This window comes from Ailuropoda melanoleuca, chromosome 5 (assembly GCF_002007445.2).
Source record: "Ailuropoda melanoleuca isolate Jingjing chromosome 5, ASM200744v2, whole genome shotgun sequence".
Classification (NCBI taxonomy): Eukaryota; Metazoa; Chordata; class Mammalia; order Carnivora; family Ursidae; genus Ailuropoda; species Ailuropoda melanoleuca.
Window position 1 is genome coordinate 14,313,532 of NC_048222.1, and position 12,546 is coordinate 14,326,077.

The 12,546-nt window shown below is 39.3% G+C and overlaps 1 protein-coding gene across 1 annotated transcript in view; it reads right to left on the reverse strand.

Annotated features, from left to right (window-relative positions):
• Positions 1–12,546, reverse strand: part of HIVEP1 (HIVEP zinc finger 1) — a gene marked incomplete at its 3' end in the record, with an annotated part of 145,737 nt that overhangs the window by 18,517 nt on the left and 114,674 nt on the right. The window contains exons 5-7 of the mRNA XM_034660196.1: positions 10,240–10,373; positions 9,361–9,536; positions 4,684–4,785 (exon numbers count right to left, since the gene is read on the reverse strand). Coding sequence (XP_034516087.1) covers positions 4,684–4,785; positions 9,361–9,536; positions 10,240–10,373 — 412 coding nt within the window. The remainder of the gene's footprint in view (positions 1–4,683; positions 4,786–9,360; positions 9,537–10,239; positions 10,374–12,546) is intronic.

Here is a 12,546-nt window from a genome sequence, read left to right on the forward strand (position 1 = left end):
TATTTTTCAAATAAAGCAATGTATGGATAAATAAGTCCCTTCCCTTTCTTCTGGGACACACTTAGTCATCCTTCTGCAACCAGCCAGGCCTCCCTGCTCCTGGCACGATCTGAGCTGAGGCTGTAATCGCGCCAACACCGCTGCCCAGGCAGGAGCTCCTGAGCCCGGGAGCAGTGCCCCGGCACATCACCTACAGCTGCTCAAGGGCTAAATAAATGAATGAACACGTCGACAAGAGAAGCAACTTCCTTCTCTGGGACTACTGAAAAACAGATCTTCGTTAGTCTGGAGTGACCATCACTGAGGATGGAAAAACGAAACAGTCAGCTTGAATTACCCTCTCGTCTTCTGATCCCATGACCAGTAACTAACAAATTAACAAACAAATGCTGTCATCGCTTCGACAATACCTGTATCTACCTTGGCCATATCACGCTTACTCTGTTTACGGGCAGAGGCATTAAATACTATATTATAGCCATCGTCTGATTTTAGCAAAGGGGTTTAATGGAAAACTAACATGTCCAATTCTAAAAATAATAATATTGAAGAATTTTCTGACAGATTGTAGGTCACTCCCCACCTCCAGTCTTCCATTAAATCAACAACTATTTACTACCTATCACTTGCCAGCCACCATCCTAAGAAGCCAGAGATTGGGCAGTGAACACAAAATCCCTGTCCTCATGTTTTATTTCCATGAAACACATACACACACCTGGTAGGGATAAGTATAATAAGGACAAATAAAGCAGGATAGAGAGGTGTAAGTACTGCTGGCAGTAAGAGAGGGAGGTGTTTTTGGTGGGTGGGGGGGGTCAGGAGGGCCTCGCTGACCCGGTGGCATGGGGGCAGAGCGCTGAAGGACACGATGAGTTAAGTCCTACAGGATCTGGCGGAGGGCACTGAAAAGAGAGGAAATGAGCACAAGGCCCTGAGATGGGGCCTGCTGGGCTGTTTAATGAAGAGCAGGGAGAGATGCGTGTGGGCGCAGTTGAGTGAGCAAGGGCAGAAGAAATGGAGACAAGCTCTCGAGAGACGGTGTGAGGAAGGTGAGTGGGCCGGAGGGCTCCCGGCACTCAGCAGACCAAGTGCTCTGAATACAGGAAACCTTTAGAGGATTTTCAGCAAAATAATGACATAATTCAAAGCAAAACAAAACAAAAAACACCACTTTGGCTGCCGTGTTGCAAGTCTGTCAAGAGGCTGGGGCTGGACACAGAGAGCAGTCAGGGGCTACTCCAAGCACCTGAGTGGAGGGGGTGGTGGCTTTGACCAGGGTTGGGTGGTAGAGGTGGCGAGATGTGGGGGGTTCCCGAACACACTTTGAAGGAAGAGGCAAAGGGCACCAATGATGACTTCAAGACTTTTGGTCTAGCAGCTGGAAGGATGGGAGGCGTGCTTCTTAAAGGTAAGGGTGAATCGGAAGTTTGGGGCACATCCAACTTGAGGTGCCCATTAGGTTAACCAGTGGGAGTGGTGAGCAGGCAGACGGACGCTCCAGTTTGCAGTAGGTAGTGGAACAAGCAGCAGATAGGTGGGATTTGCCTCAGAAAACGGAATGAGATGACCTAGTGAGTGGGTATAGATGGAAAAGAGACCAGCCACCACAGCCCTGGGGCACTGCATGTAGAGGCCCGTGTTCAACTAGAAAACAGGACCCCCTCCAGACACACAGCATCCTACTGCACGCAGGCTTCTGGGCTTTTCTCCCCTAAAAACACAGACATCTGAGGAACCGTGAAGCAAGATCCCATCTCTAACTACTGCTGATTTGATGGAGTGGAACTGCTTTTCAAAGAATAATAAGACACAACCTTAGGACAGTAATCAAGAAAACACAAAGACAGCAGGCTCTCATTCATCCAACCGGCCAAAATTTGAATTCTTACAGTAGAAGGTATAGTCAAGGACGTGCAGAGACAGAAACTGTTCTCGAAAACAATTTAAAGTTAGAAAGCAAAATTAATTTTCTAGGCATCTACATACACGGTGCTACTTACTGCTAATGCAAATTCAAAACACAAACCAACCAAACACATACCGTTCATGGGCATATGAATGTACATTAAATGAACTGAAAAGCACAGCTAGTGTCTGCCTCTGGGAGGGAGAGTGACCTGATGTGTAATGATGTGCTTGGCTGGTTTTTTCAAAAATACACTGAATTTATGAAAAAGACTTGAGGCAAATATGAGAAAATATAATAATCAAGTCTGGCGTGAATACATGAGTGCATGTAATAAAACCCTCTGTAATCTTTTTGTATTTTGAAAAAAATCAAAAAAATTTTTTTAAAAGCACAAAACAGAAGAATGAAAAGAAGACCACTACTGTCACAGTAGTGAACAACAAATGTTTACTACTTTTATACCTACATTCCAAGCCCATAATAAAGCAAAAGTAGGATATATTTGTTGGCATATTCATAAAGAATTGTTAGGTCTCCAGTATGGCACAGCACTTGGCAAAATCCACCTAGATGGTACAGTTTACTATTCAACTAAAACCGTGAAAAAACTGAGTATGCTACCCATAATTCCAGTAATTAAAAAAAATTTTAACTGAGAGAAAAACAAGTAAAACTACCTAGTTTTATCAGAAGATCCCATCTGAATAGGGAACTAGGCTATCAAGTTTGAGTTATAACAATACATGATAATTAATAGAAACCACACTTAATTTTCCTATGCAAATTTAAAGGTAAACACTACCTTCCTTTAACTTTAGAGAACTCTAGGGATATTTTACTTAACCTTTATAAGACATCTTCCTAAAGAAGTGAAACATGTAAATGAGTGTATATTGTAATAATACTTTTTACACTTATGTTTCTCAGGCATTAGTATTTCACATTTCCACTTTGTTCCTTTTCTAGCCTGTGGGTAATAATAAACTTGCTGAAACTCTTATTCATTCTTCCTAGCTTTTTACTTCTGAGTGGCTCAATATAATAGCAATACAGCAAATAATAATAAAGCAAATAAATAATAAAGCAAATTAAAAAGTTTTTTCCTTTGCTTCATTATGGTAATTAATTTACTGCATGATTGATAAGAGCAGAAAATAAACCAAGCAAGCTGTTTACATTAGAAGTAAATTATAATTAATTCTATTAAATGTGTAAGTGTCTTTAAACAAAGACACGACACAGAATTCAATTTCTGGCAATTCAAAAATCAGCTTTTAATTAATATGTTCCTAGGACAGAAAAGTTACACGTACGTTAATGTGTTAGGCACTTCTAAATCCTGATACTGCCATCCCCAATATGTATCAAAGCGTCAAGGTGCCTAAAACACTTTAAAAGCTCCTTATTGTCCTAAATTTGTTATGATTATCTTTTTCTTCTATCAAGAATGTATCAGTTTAGTCCCAAAAAAGAGTTAGAGGCAATCCTTTCTGTGTGCTTAAAATACCGAATCATATTGGCTATACCACTTAAGATGTGAGTCACTTCCTTTGCATATTTAGAAAAAAATTCAGGGTGATTCATTTAGTGTGTTACTGGTTGTCAGGTGGGATAAAAAGCGTTTGACTTTTTACCTATATTTTCAATGATGTCCTCACCATTTTCTCTTTGGAGATTTTCTAGATATCAAACTAATGCATATTAACTAAAACATAGCAAGCAAATAAAGGTCTAATTTAGGGCATGTTTCAAAAAAAGTAGGACAACTTTTCAAAGAAAACTTATCTCTTCGGTTGATAAATTCTTGGCTTAAAAAACAAGTCTTAACGAAAGAATCATTCTACTCTCTAATGAGTCAGAAGAGATGAACAGGTTTCTTTTCCCTCAAAATTGGTTAGAGATAAACACTTATATTTGTTGAGTTAACACTGTTAAGAAAACCACCAGTTAACTTTTCCAAAACAACAAACATTTTGGGGAAGCAAACAAATGTTTTATTCCACAAACACTTCCAGAGCAGCTGTTCTGTGCGAGGCAGCGCACTATGGCTGCAGGTGAAACAAGCATCACTCCTTCATCAGTTCTGCTCAGGAGATGCTTAAAGATCTCAGGGAGGAGGTAAGGTAAGTATTTGTAAATAATCCAAAAATAAGGCAGAAAGAGATTCAGTGCTTAGGGGGAGCAAATGCTAAAATACTACAGGAGGTGAGAGAAGAGACAAGTGGCTCCCCCCAGGGGCGGGGGGGGAGGGAAAATCAGAGAAGGCTTCATGGCAGCAGTGGATTTGAGCTAGACCTTGAAGGAGGGGAAGATTTTTGTCCAGTGCACACTGGAAGCCACGTCTGCATGGGGTTTGAGGGCGGAGGGTTGAAGGGAGGGTTGGAGAGATAGAGAGCCAGATCGATGTCATGTGAGCAGGAAATTTAAGCATTAAAAAGAAAGAAATGAGAAAGGTGAGGAAGTAGGTGGACAGCAGATTATAACGGACTTTGAAGATGGGAGGTTGATGGAGACCAATGGAAGACTTGCAGCAGAGCAGTACCATGACCAGACACACACTTCAGGGAGATTAACATCTGTGGGGATGGATGGATGGGAAGGAAGAAAAATTAAAGATGGGAAAGCTGATTAGGCATCTACTGCATTGTGTAAATAAGCAGCAATGACATTAAGAATGAGGAAATATCAGTGGGAATGGAAAGAAGCATATGGATGCAAAAAAATAGCACATTGTAAATCGCATTTATGAAAAATATGGAATAAAGCCTTACCTGATTCTTCTGTATCTTGTTCATCTATTAAACCTACTGAGACGCCTAAATCCACACATTTCTTGCTATGTGTCTTGGACTTCATGTGTTTTGTCAGATTTCCTTAAGGGAAAAGAATGTTTACTAAGCTTACGTAGTATTATTTTGCTTTTGCATTTGTCAACACTGGCAAATTCCATTCCTATTTCAAGTGAAAGCACAGACTGGTGATACAATTCCAAGACTAAAATTTGGACAAATCAAAGTATTGGTATCTCTGTGTTGTAATAACCTTGCTATTTATTACTAATAACTTCTCTTTTTCAAATCTGTTCCCTCTACTTGGATAATGTCTACTTTTGCCTTTGGTTTCTATTCTGTGGTCCTCATTGATTTCTGAGAGCATTATATACATATTCAGTTTAAAGTCTCTTTGGAATTGCACTAAGATCTGTGGTTCCTAGAGCCTGAATACCCGCTCACTGTGTCTGCTGGATCTCCCCCATGGTGCCTTGTTTTCTTGCATCCTCTGTAGTTTTCCTTGTAAGCTTATCTTCAGCAAGATTGTTTCCCATGGAGTCTTAAGGACCCTGGGTTGTAGAAACATCTCTATGGGTCAGTTTTCCAATTGCTTCTACTTGGGACTTAAGGTTTCAGACCCCTAATTCTAGGCCATTTATTTATTTATTTATTTATTTTTGGTATGGCAGAGGTCTGGGGTTTTGCTTTTAAGCACATACCTTTTCCCCATAAGGTGCAAAGTCACTGGGCAGGAGGTCCAGGCTTACTTCGGAAGCCTCAGACTCCATTCCAGGATTGACAATTAAAACCCCAGGGCTGGAGGCATATATCTGGCTTTGATGTCCCCATGAATTCTTTTTTTTTTTTTAATTTTAAATTTTATTCATTTATTTATTTAATCATTATTATTGTTTAAGTGTCTATTCGCTATTATGCTAGCATGGAGTTTCTTTTTTGTTTCTGTTACCTGGGCATTTGCCTTTTTAAATTTCAAGCTCGACTATTAAAAACTACACTTGGTTGTTACATCATAAACAGAATTTCTGTTCACTGGAACCTGAGAAAGAATTTCCTGCATTAATTTCCCTGCACCATACTGACTAGAAGTCTCATGATAGCATCTCTGAAGAGGTGTTTCCTTTGGCAGCTAACGTACCCAAGTACGATCAGGGGCAGTATTATACTGGGAACCACTAGGCACATTTGTCCCACGTGATCAGGAAAGCAGGGGGACAGCTCCGATTCTTCTAAGGATACCAGCAGCTTGAGTATCCGATAATGCCACACACACACAAAATTGCCAACAAGGGAAAATCATCTCTTTGGAAAAAACAAACAAAATTGGCAAACTAGTATTTGAGAATAAGCATCTTTTGAAGAGCTAGAAGTGTCTGACTTGCTGCTCTCCACTCTGGGCTGGCAGTAACTGAAGGGCCTTCGACACGGCTGTATTTATAGACCCTCAGGACCGCTACAAATGCCTTAAGTCCCTGGAACTGGTCACACTTGTTCAAGCCAATTCTTGCACTGGACAGTATGTGCAGCATCCCAGGGCTCAGGGCTTCCGGGGCTCAAGTGTGAGAGGGGGCCTGGACCAGAGAATGTCTAAGACCCGTCAGACCCTGACTTCTGTGATTCTAGAGGTGACACCTGGCTTTTACGTGGCCTGGCCATGTCGGGTACTTACTTTAAATACACTTAAAAAACAAAAACAAAAACAAACATGAAGCAAATATGGCAAAATGTTAATGATTAGTAAAAGGTGGTTGGTATATTGGTGTTCATTATACAGATCTCTACTTTTCTGTATGCTTCAAACTTTTCACATTAACAAGTTGTAAAAAAAAAATGCCTTGGCCATCTGAACATGGCTGAAATTTCCACTTATTAAGTCAATGCACTTTCTAATATAATAATATTACAAACCAAATTAGGACAGCTACAGAACATTATCTGCTTCTTATAGAAGCTAATGGATAATTGTAACCAGGCAAATCTGGGAATATAAGCTTTTAATTAGCATATTTTCTCATAACTTGAGCTATTACTTATTATTAACCTACTTTTTAAATAAGTTAAAATAAACAATCAATCTGCATTTTAACATGCAAAATACACATATTAAGATGCAAATATCCCCTAGCAATGCCAGGAACTTTGTGCATTAACTTAATAATAAGTTTTTTAACAGATTTAATAAACATTAATCTAAATCCTCTGGAAAGCATGTGAGAAGTTTTGTTTCTGGGTTCCGATGGCTACATATAGAGTCTAGCTTTCTGTGATATAAATGACAGTAAATCCTGCAGAGATGCAAGCTCACTTTATATTTTCTGCTGACTGACCTTTAAACAATGAAAACAAATCAATTAAAATTCTTTTGAAAATGTCCTCATAAAATAAATTAAGAGGACAAATGACGAAGTAGAGATTTATAAGCATTACCATGGGAAGCACCACTTTCTAGCACTGCAGATTACGCACGGGGCAGCATTTCGCTGGCTCTGTGTACCCATATTTATGTAGCACTGTCATTACATCACTATTTCTGTTACCATCCAGACACAGCCCATGAGAAGTAGAGCTGCACCGGCTAGGACAACAAAGTAAACCCAGTAGGGCAACAGCCCCATCGAAAAACAAGTCTCTTATTAGCTACCTCCTTTAGAAGATACCGTGGAATCTGTCTTACAAATATTCACAGAAGGCAGACTTCTACAAGGAAGCTGACCCATAAAGTGAAGAACTGTCATGCTGAGAAGAGGAAAAGACTGAATTTCTGGTATTTTCTTCACCAGTCTCCTTAGCGAGGCTAGCTTTCTGCAAATGCATATTTATCACATAATTCCAAAGAATTAGCAAGAAAACATTTAATGTAAATTCAGATAAGCAAGCCTATCAGAGCGGTGGGAGGCGTGAACACTGTGAAGACAGCACGCTCACTCTTCAGGGGTCGTTATGCTCGGTCAGCCTTTTAGGAAACATTTATCTAAAACCTGACGTGGTCATGTTGAGTGACTTCACCGAGATCACTATCTGGTGATTCCGAGTACTTTTCTTTGCCAAGAAGTCTCTGCAGCTTCATTTGGTTTTCCACACCTAAGTGTTTCTCCCTCTCTTGCCCTTATTTTATGAATATAGGTTTTTGAATATGCTGATTCCCTTTCTTCCTCCTACTGAGAAATCCCCATTTCACCTGACACCTTGAGCCTTTTCTATTTAGCAACACTGTTCTATACTTGGTAATCTTTTATTGGTAACATTGGCCTCTTTCTGGCCTCCTGGTCTCACACTGCAAAGTAACTGATGTTTCTTAATCACAGGATCAAAACCAGTGAAAGGGCAATAAATTGGGTTAAGAGATCAAAGCACTTTCTCTTATCACGGCCTGCAAACGAGGCCAGGAAGAGCATTGTGAAACCCACCCTCCACTTCCAGGACGAGAATCCACATCACAATGAAAGGACTACAGACAGTGAACCTCCCCATTACTCATGATGTCTTGAAACTCTTCAGAACGTTCAAAGCTAGCTGAAGAACGGTCCTGTTGCTGTTATTTCTATCACTCTGGCTTCGAGTACTACTGGCTTGTAAAGAGAGCAAATTTAAAGCTGCTTAGCTGCTACCTATTATAACTCTCTTCAAATACCAATAAATACTAGCCAAAAAATGAAATACATTTTGCCAAAGAGTTGATCAATCTTTAAAATGAAAACCCTGAAGACAGCAAATATAATCAGAAAAAAGGTGAATGTTCACTCAAAAGGGATAAAAGTAAGTTTCTGTAAAAAAAAAATTACATTTAAGTATTTTTTTACAGATATTGCACTTTCAGACAGATAATTTTATGATTGCATTGTTTTGTTTTAGAGCGATTCTTAGTTTTTAAATGGTGGTATGGAAAATTAAAGTCTCAAGTAACATATTTTTATATAATGATTCATGAGCAAGGAGCCTAATGAAGAGAGTGAGCATTATTTTATAAGTAGTGTACTCATTACATGTGGCAGAGAATCTGAAGAGGGCAAAATTACCTTAACTATAATAAAGACTTATAATTTAAATAAAAACATATAAAGAATACATAAAGAGTACTAAATATAATTTTAATGACTAGTTTGGAGTTCTATGCATGTTAAATAGTACAACAGAAATTTTTTTGAAGTTGAAACTCAATAGAATTTGGGTAAAAAACAAAAAGCATCAAGGAAAAAGGAGAAATGTCTATTCAGGCCTAAAATTAGATAATAAAACATGAACACAATCATTATAAGTTTACTACGGTTATTATTTAAAAATTTTCTTCAATCTTTAAGCACAGAAATGAGTCTACTTGTAATAATGAAAATTGCTTTCTCTTCTTTGGCCCCAAAGTATTTTTGAAATGTATTAGTCATCATGTTATGCAACTCTAATTTGGGGAGTAAAATAAAAAAGGGCAGTTTCTCCTTTTAAAATGTCATATTTATTATATACATTGTAAAAGTGTGTAAAAAACTTTTTTTCCTCCAGAGGTCTAGAGACAGATAAAGAAATAAGACTACCATGTTGACAAGATGTATTTATATTCGTCAATTTAAGCTACTGCATCCTTGGTCAAAGAGTATGTAAAGTGGGATCTCAGCTCTACTAACTCAATGCATATAAAAACGACTATGAAGCAATGTCATCTCATACCTTTCGTCTTAAAGGAGAAGTTACAGTAAGTGCAGTGGTAGGGGCGGACATCTGTATGGGTCCGTATGTGTTTCTTTAACATACTAGGTTTCTTACAACGTATTCCACATTCTTCACATATGTACTTTCCTCTTCCCCTGCCTCGGACATATACATACTCTTCATTTGATTTATATCTAATTTAAAGAAAAAAAATAAATACGGAGGTTGGATACTATGTCTTTGAGAAAATATAGATGATTAGAATTCAACTTACAAAATGCAGCAAGTCACAATTTTTACACTCAATCAATACACATTTTATGCACAAGTAAGTAACAGAATATTCCAGGTTTTTGCATCAACACTTAATATGCTAACTGCTAATTCTAATCAAGCGACCTTATTAGATACTAGGTGTAATTTTAACATAGCACTCCCTCCTTCTAGGCCACTGTTCAAAAGTGTTCTTTATTAAATTCAATGACAACAACTCTAAGTACTGAAATATTTCTTGGCTTTGCCAGAACTATAATCAGCTTTTACAATGTGTTTTTCTCATTACCAAATACACAAAGGCATCAAATAGGCAGTGAATTCGTCTGACAACGGATTTCCCGAGGCACTCCTTATTATAAATCAACGTGAAACCCAGAGTTTATTCTGAAAACAGTTCTTAGCTGCCTCCTAAGACCTACAATGTTCCCTATTTTCTTGATCAAAATGGAATTATTTAACATGACAGTCTAACATATATTTTGCCATGAAGATTCTATAAATAAGCTGAGACCCCTTGCAACATTTATATAAAATTGGCACTGTTAAGTCTTCACATGAAAGCAAATGTACATTTAAAAAGTATGTTTAAATGTACATTTAAAAAGTAAAATTTGTACTTGCCCTCCATCAAATATTTTAATTCTTCTTGGTTCACTTTTGATTAAGGAATTTTCTTTATCTTGCTCACTGTTAATTTCAGAGGCATCTTTATTGCTGAATTCAACTACTGTGGACTTTTGATTACCTAATGCTCTCTGAAAGGGAAAAAAAAAAAGAGAAACTAATTTAATAAAACTGAAAACACAAACATGCTAATGTTTCACTTGGAAATTAAAACATGGCAGAGAACCGTACATGTAGTTAACTTAATGGAATGCATTTCGAGGAAATAACATGTTTACAGGTCATTTGCTCTCTCCCCTCCCTTAGCTTTAGTCTCTCTGCCCCACAGCAACCTGACAAATCATATGCTGTTTTTTCAAAGTCCCGCCACAATCCACGGACCAACCGCTAGTACTACACTCTAGTTCTTAAAGAGCTTTGATCTTTGGAGATGGGGAAGAGCCCCTTTCCCTTTTTGGGATAATACTGCCTCAAGCTCCTGAGACACACAACGCCATCCCCTTCACTGGAACGCACTGTAACTGCACCCTGTCAAGCGGAAGCCCCATTTCCCAAGAATCTCCCCTTCTCCTGTCATTTTAAACCATAATCATGTATCTTCTCAAAAGTTCCCGAATGCTGATAACTGTGAGATGTCACAGGCAGGTCAGAAGTTAGGCTGTGGCTTAATAATCACTCTGTCTCTAGAAAACAGTAACAAACCTCAAAGTGATATACAATGTGTGCATTTCCTGGGAAACTTCAAGAGCGACAGCACCGTAGGGTTTCACAAGCATCCCCCTTCTCAGCCCCTGCCATCCTCACACATCCTGTGAGGCAGGTAGCACGGCGGTTACACCCAGTGAGGAAAGGCACTCTCGGGGTGAAGTCACTTGTCCAAGGTCAAGCTTCACAGCCAAGGCTCAAACGCCCATCCTCTGGCCAAATCCAACATGAGGCATGACTCTTGCGATCAAGGGCTCTCTTCACGAACCTTTACAAACCACATCCCCAAGTGGACAGCTCTGTACTGGAATGACTTACTACTAGCAAGCGATGAGAGAGCGTGCACCACGGACGGAGGACCTGTGCAGCCTCAAAAGGGGCACCCTGGGGAGCCCTGTCCTCTCCAGGCCGGGAGTAAAGCACAGCTGCTGGCCCAGGGTCTCAGAAACGGAGTGCGAGGAGGTAATGATACTGACCCTGACCGGCAAAAACGCATCGGGTTCTTCTTTTCCTGGGAGACACACTGGGTTTCCCCACAATCTGGTATGCACACAATACCTTTCCTTGACTTTATACCGTTAACACTAATTCTACTTTTCACCTCCTTTTCAACACCTAATTCCCATTTATCTATCGTTCACTCTCCTACTATCAAATGTGGCTTCTAGTCACCAGTTACCAATGAGCTGAACACTCCAAAATCCTTATCCCTTCCTTAGTCTTTATACACTTGACCAACTGTGCTGTTTATGTTGTTGATACCTTGTTTCTCTTAGAAACACCTGTCCTTCAACACCTGCCCTTTCCTGTCCATTTTGAATTGTAAGTACATTAACATCTAGGTTGGGAGTTAAGAGTCAAGCCAGCACCCAGTCCTCCACAGCCACCTGCCCATACAACCCAAGTAACCAGTGGTATCAGAACCACTCAGTACAGGAACCATGTTTGTCTTCAGCTTTATGTGACTTTTATTTGACCTCTCCATCTGAGTAACTTTCCTTGAAATTTCCTCCTTGATTTATGTGATCCCACTTTCTCCTAGCCCTTCTTTTTCCTCTATGAACAACCTCTTTCAGTTTCCTGTGTGGGCTTTCTTTCTCCATTCAACCCTTTAAGTAGTGGTGATCCCCAAATCCATCTTGAGCCCTTTCTTCCTTCCATCCCCTCTGAGCAAGCTCATTAATCACACCAGTGCACCAAGGAATTCCTTGCCTAGCTCCAAATCAAGATAAACACATTTCCAGAGGCATTTCTACCAAGGCACTTGGTACTGAACGAGAGTCATTTTTCTATAGGCACAGGAACATGCATGAAGCTCTGTTTAAATTCTCATAATCAGGTCTCATCTTCTAAGATTATGACTTAACTGGTCTAGAGTAAAGTCTGGACATTTAAAAACTAAATTCTGAATGGTTTGGATGCACCCTCCTTCATGGAAAAAGGATCAATGGCTCTTTACTGCCATGTAAATTCTTTGTTTTTTTAACCTATATTTCCAACTTGAAGGCACATCAGTGTTTCGAACTTACACCTTCCAGCCATGGCAGATTCCTCAGGGTTCTTTAAAACAAACCAAGTTCTTTCTCACTTCCATATCAT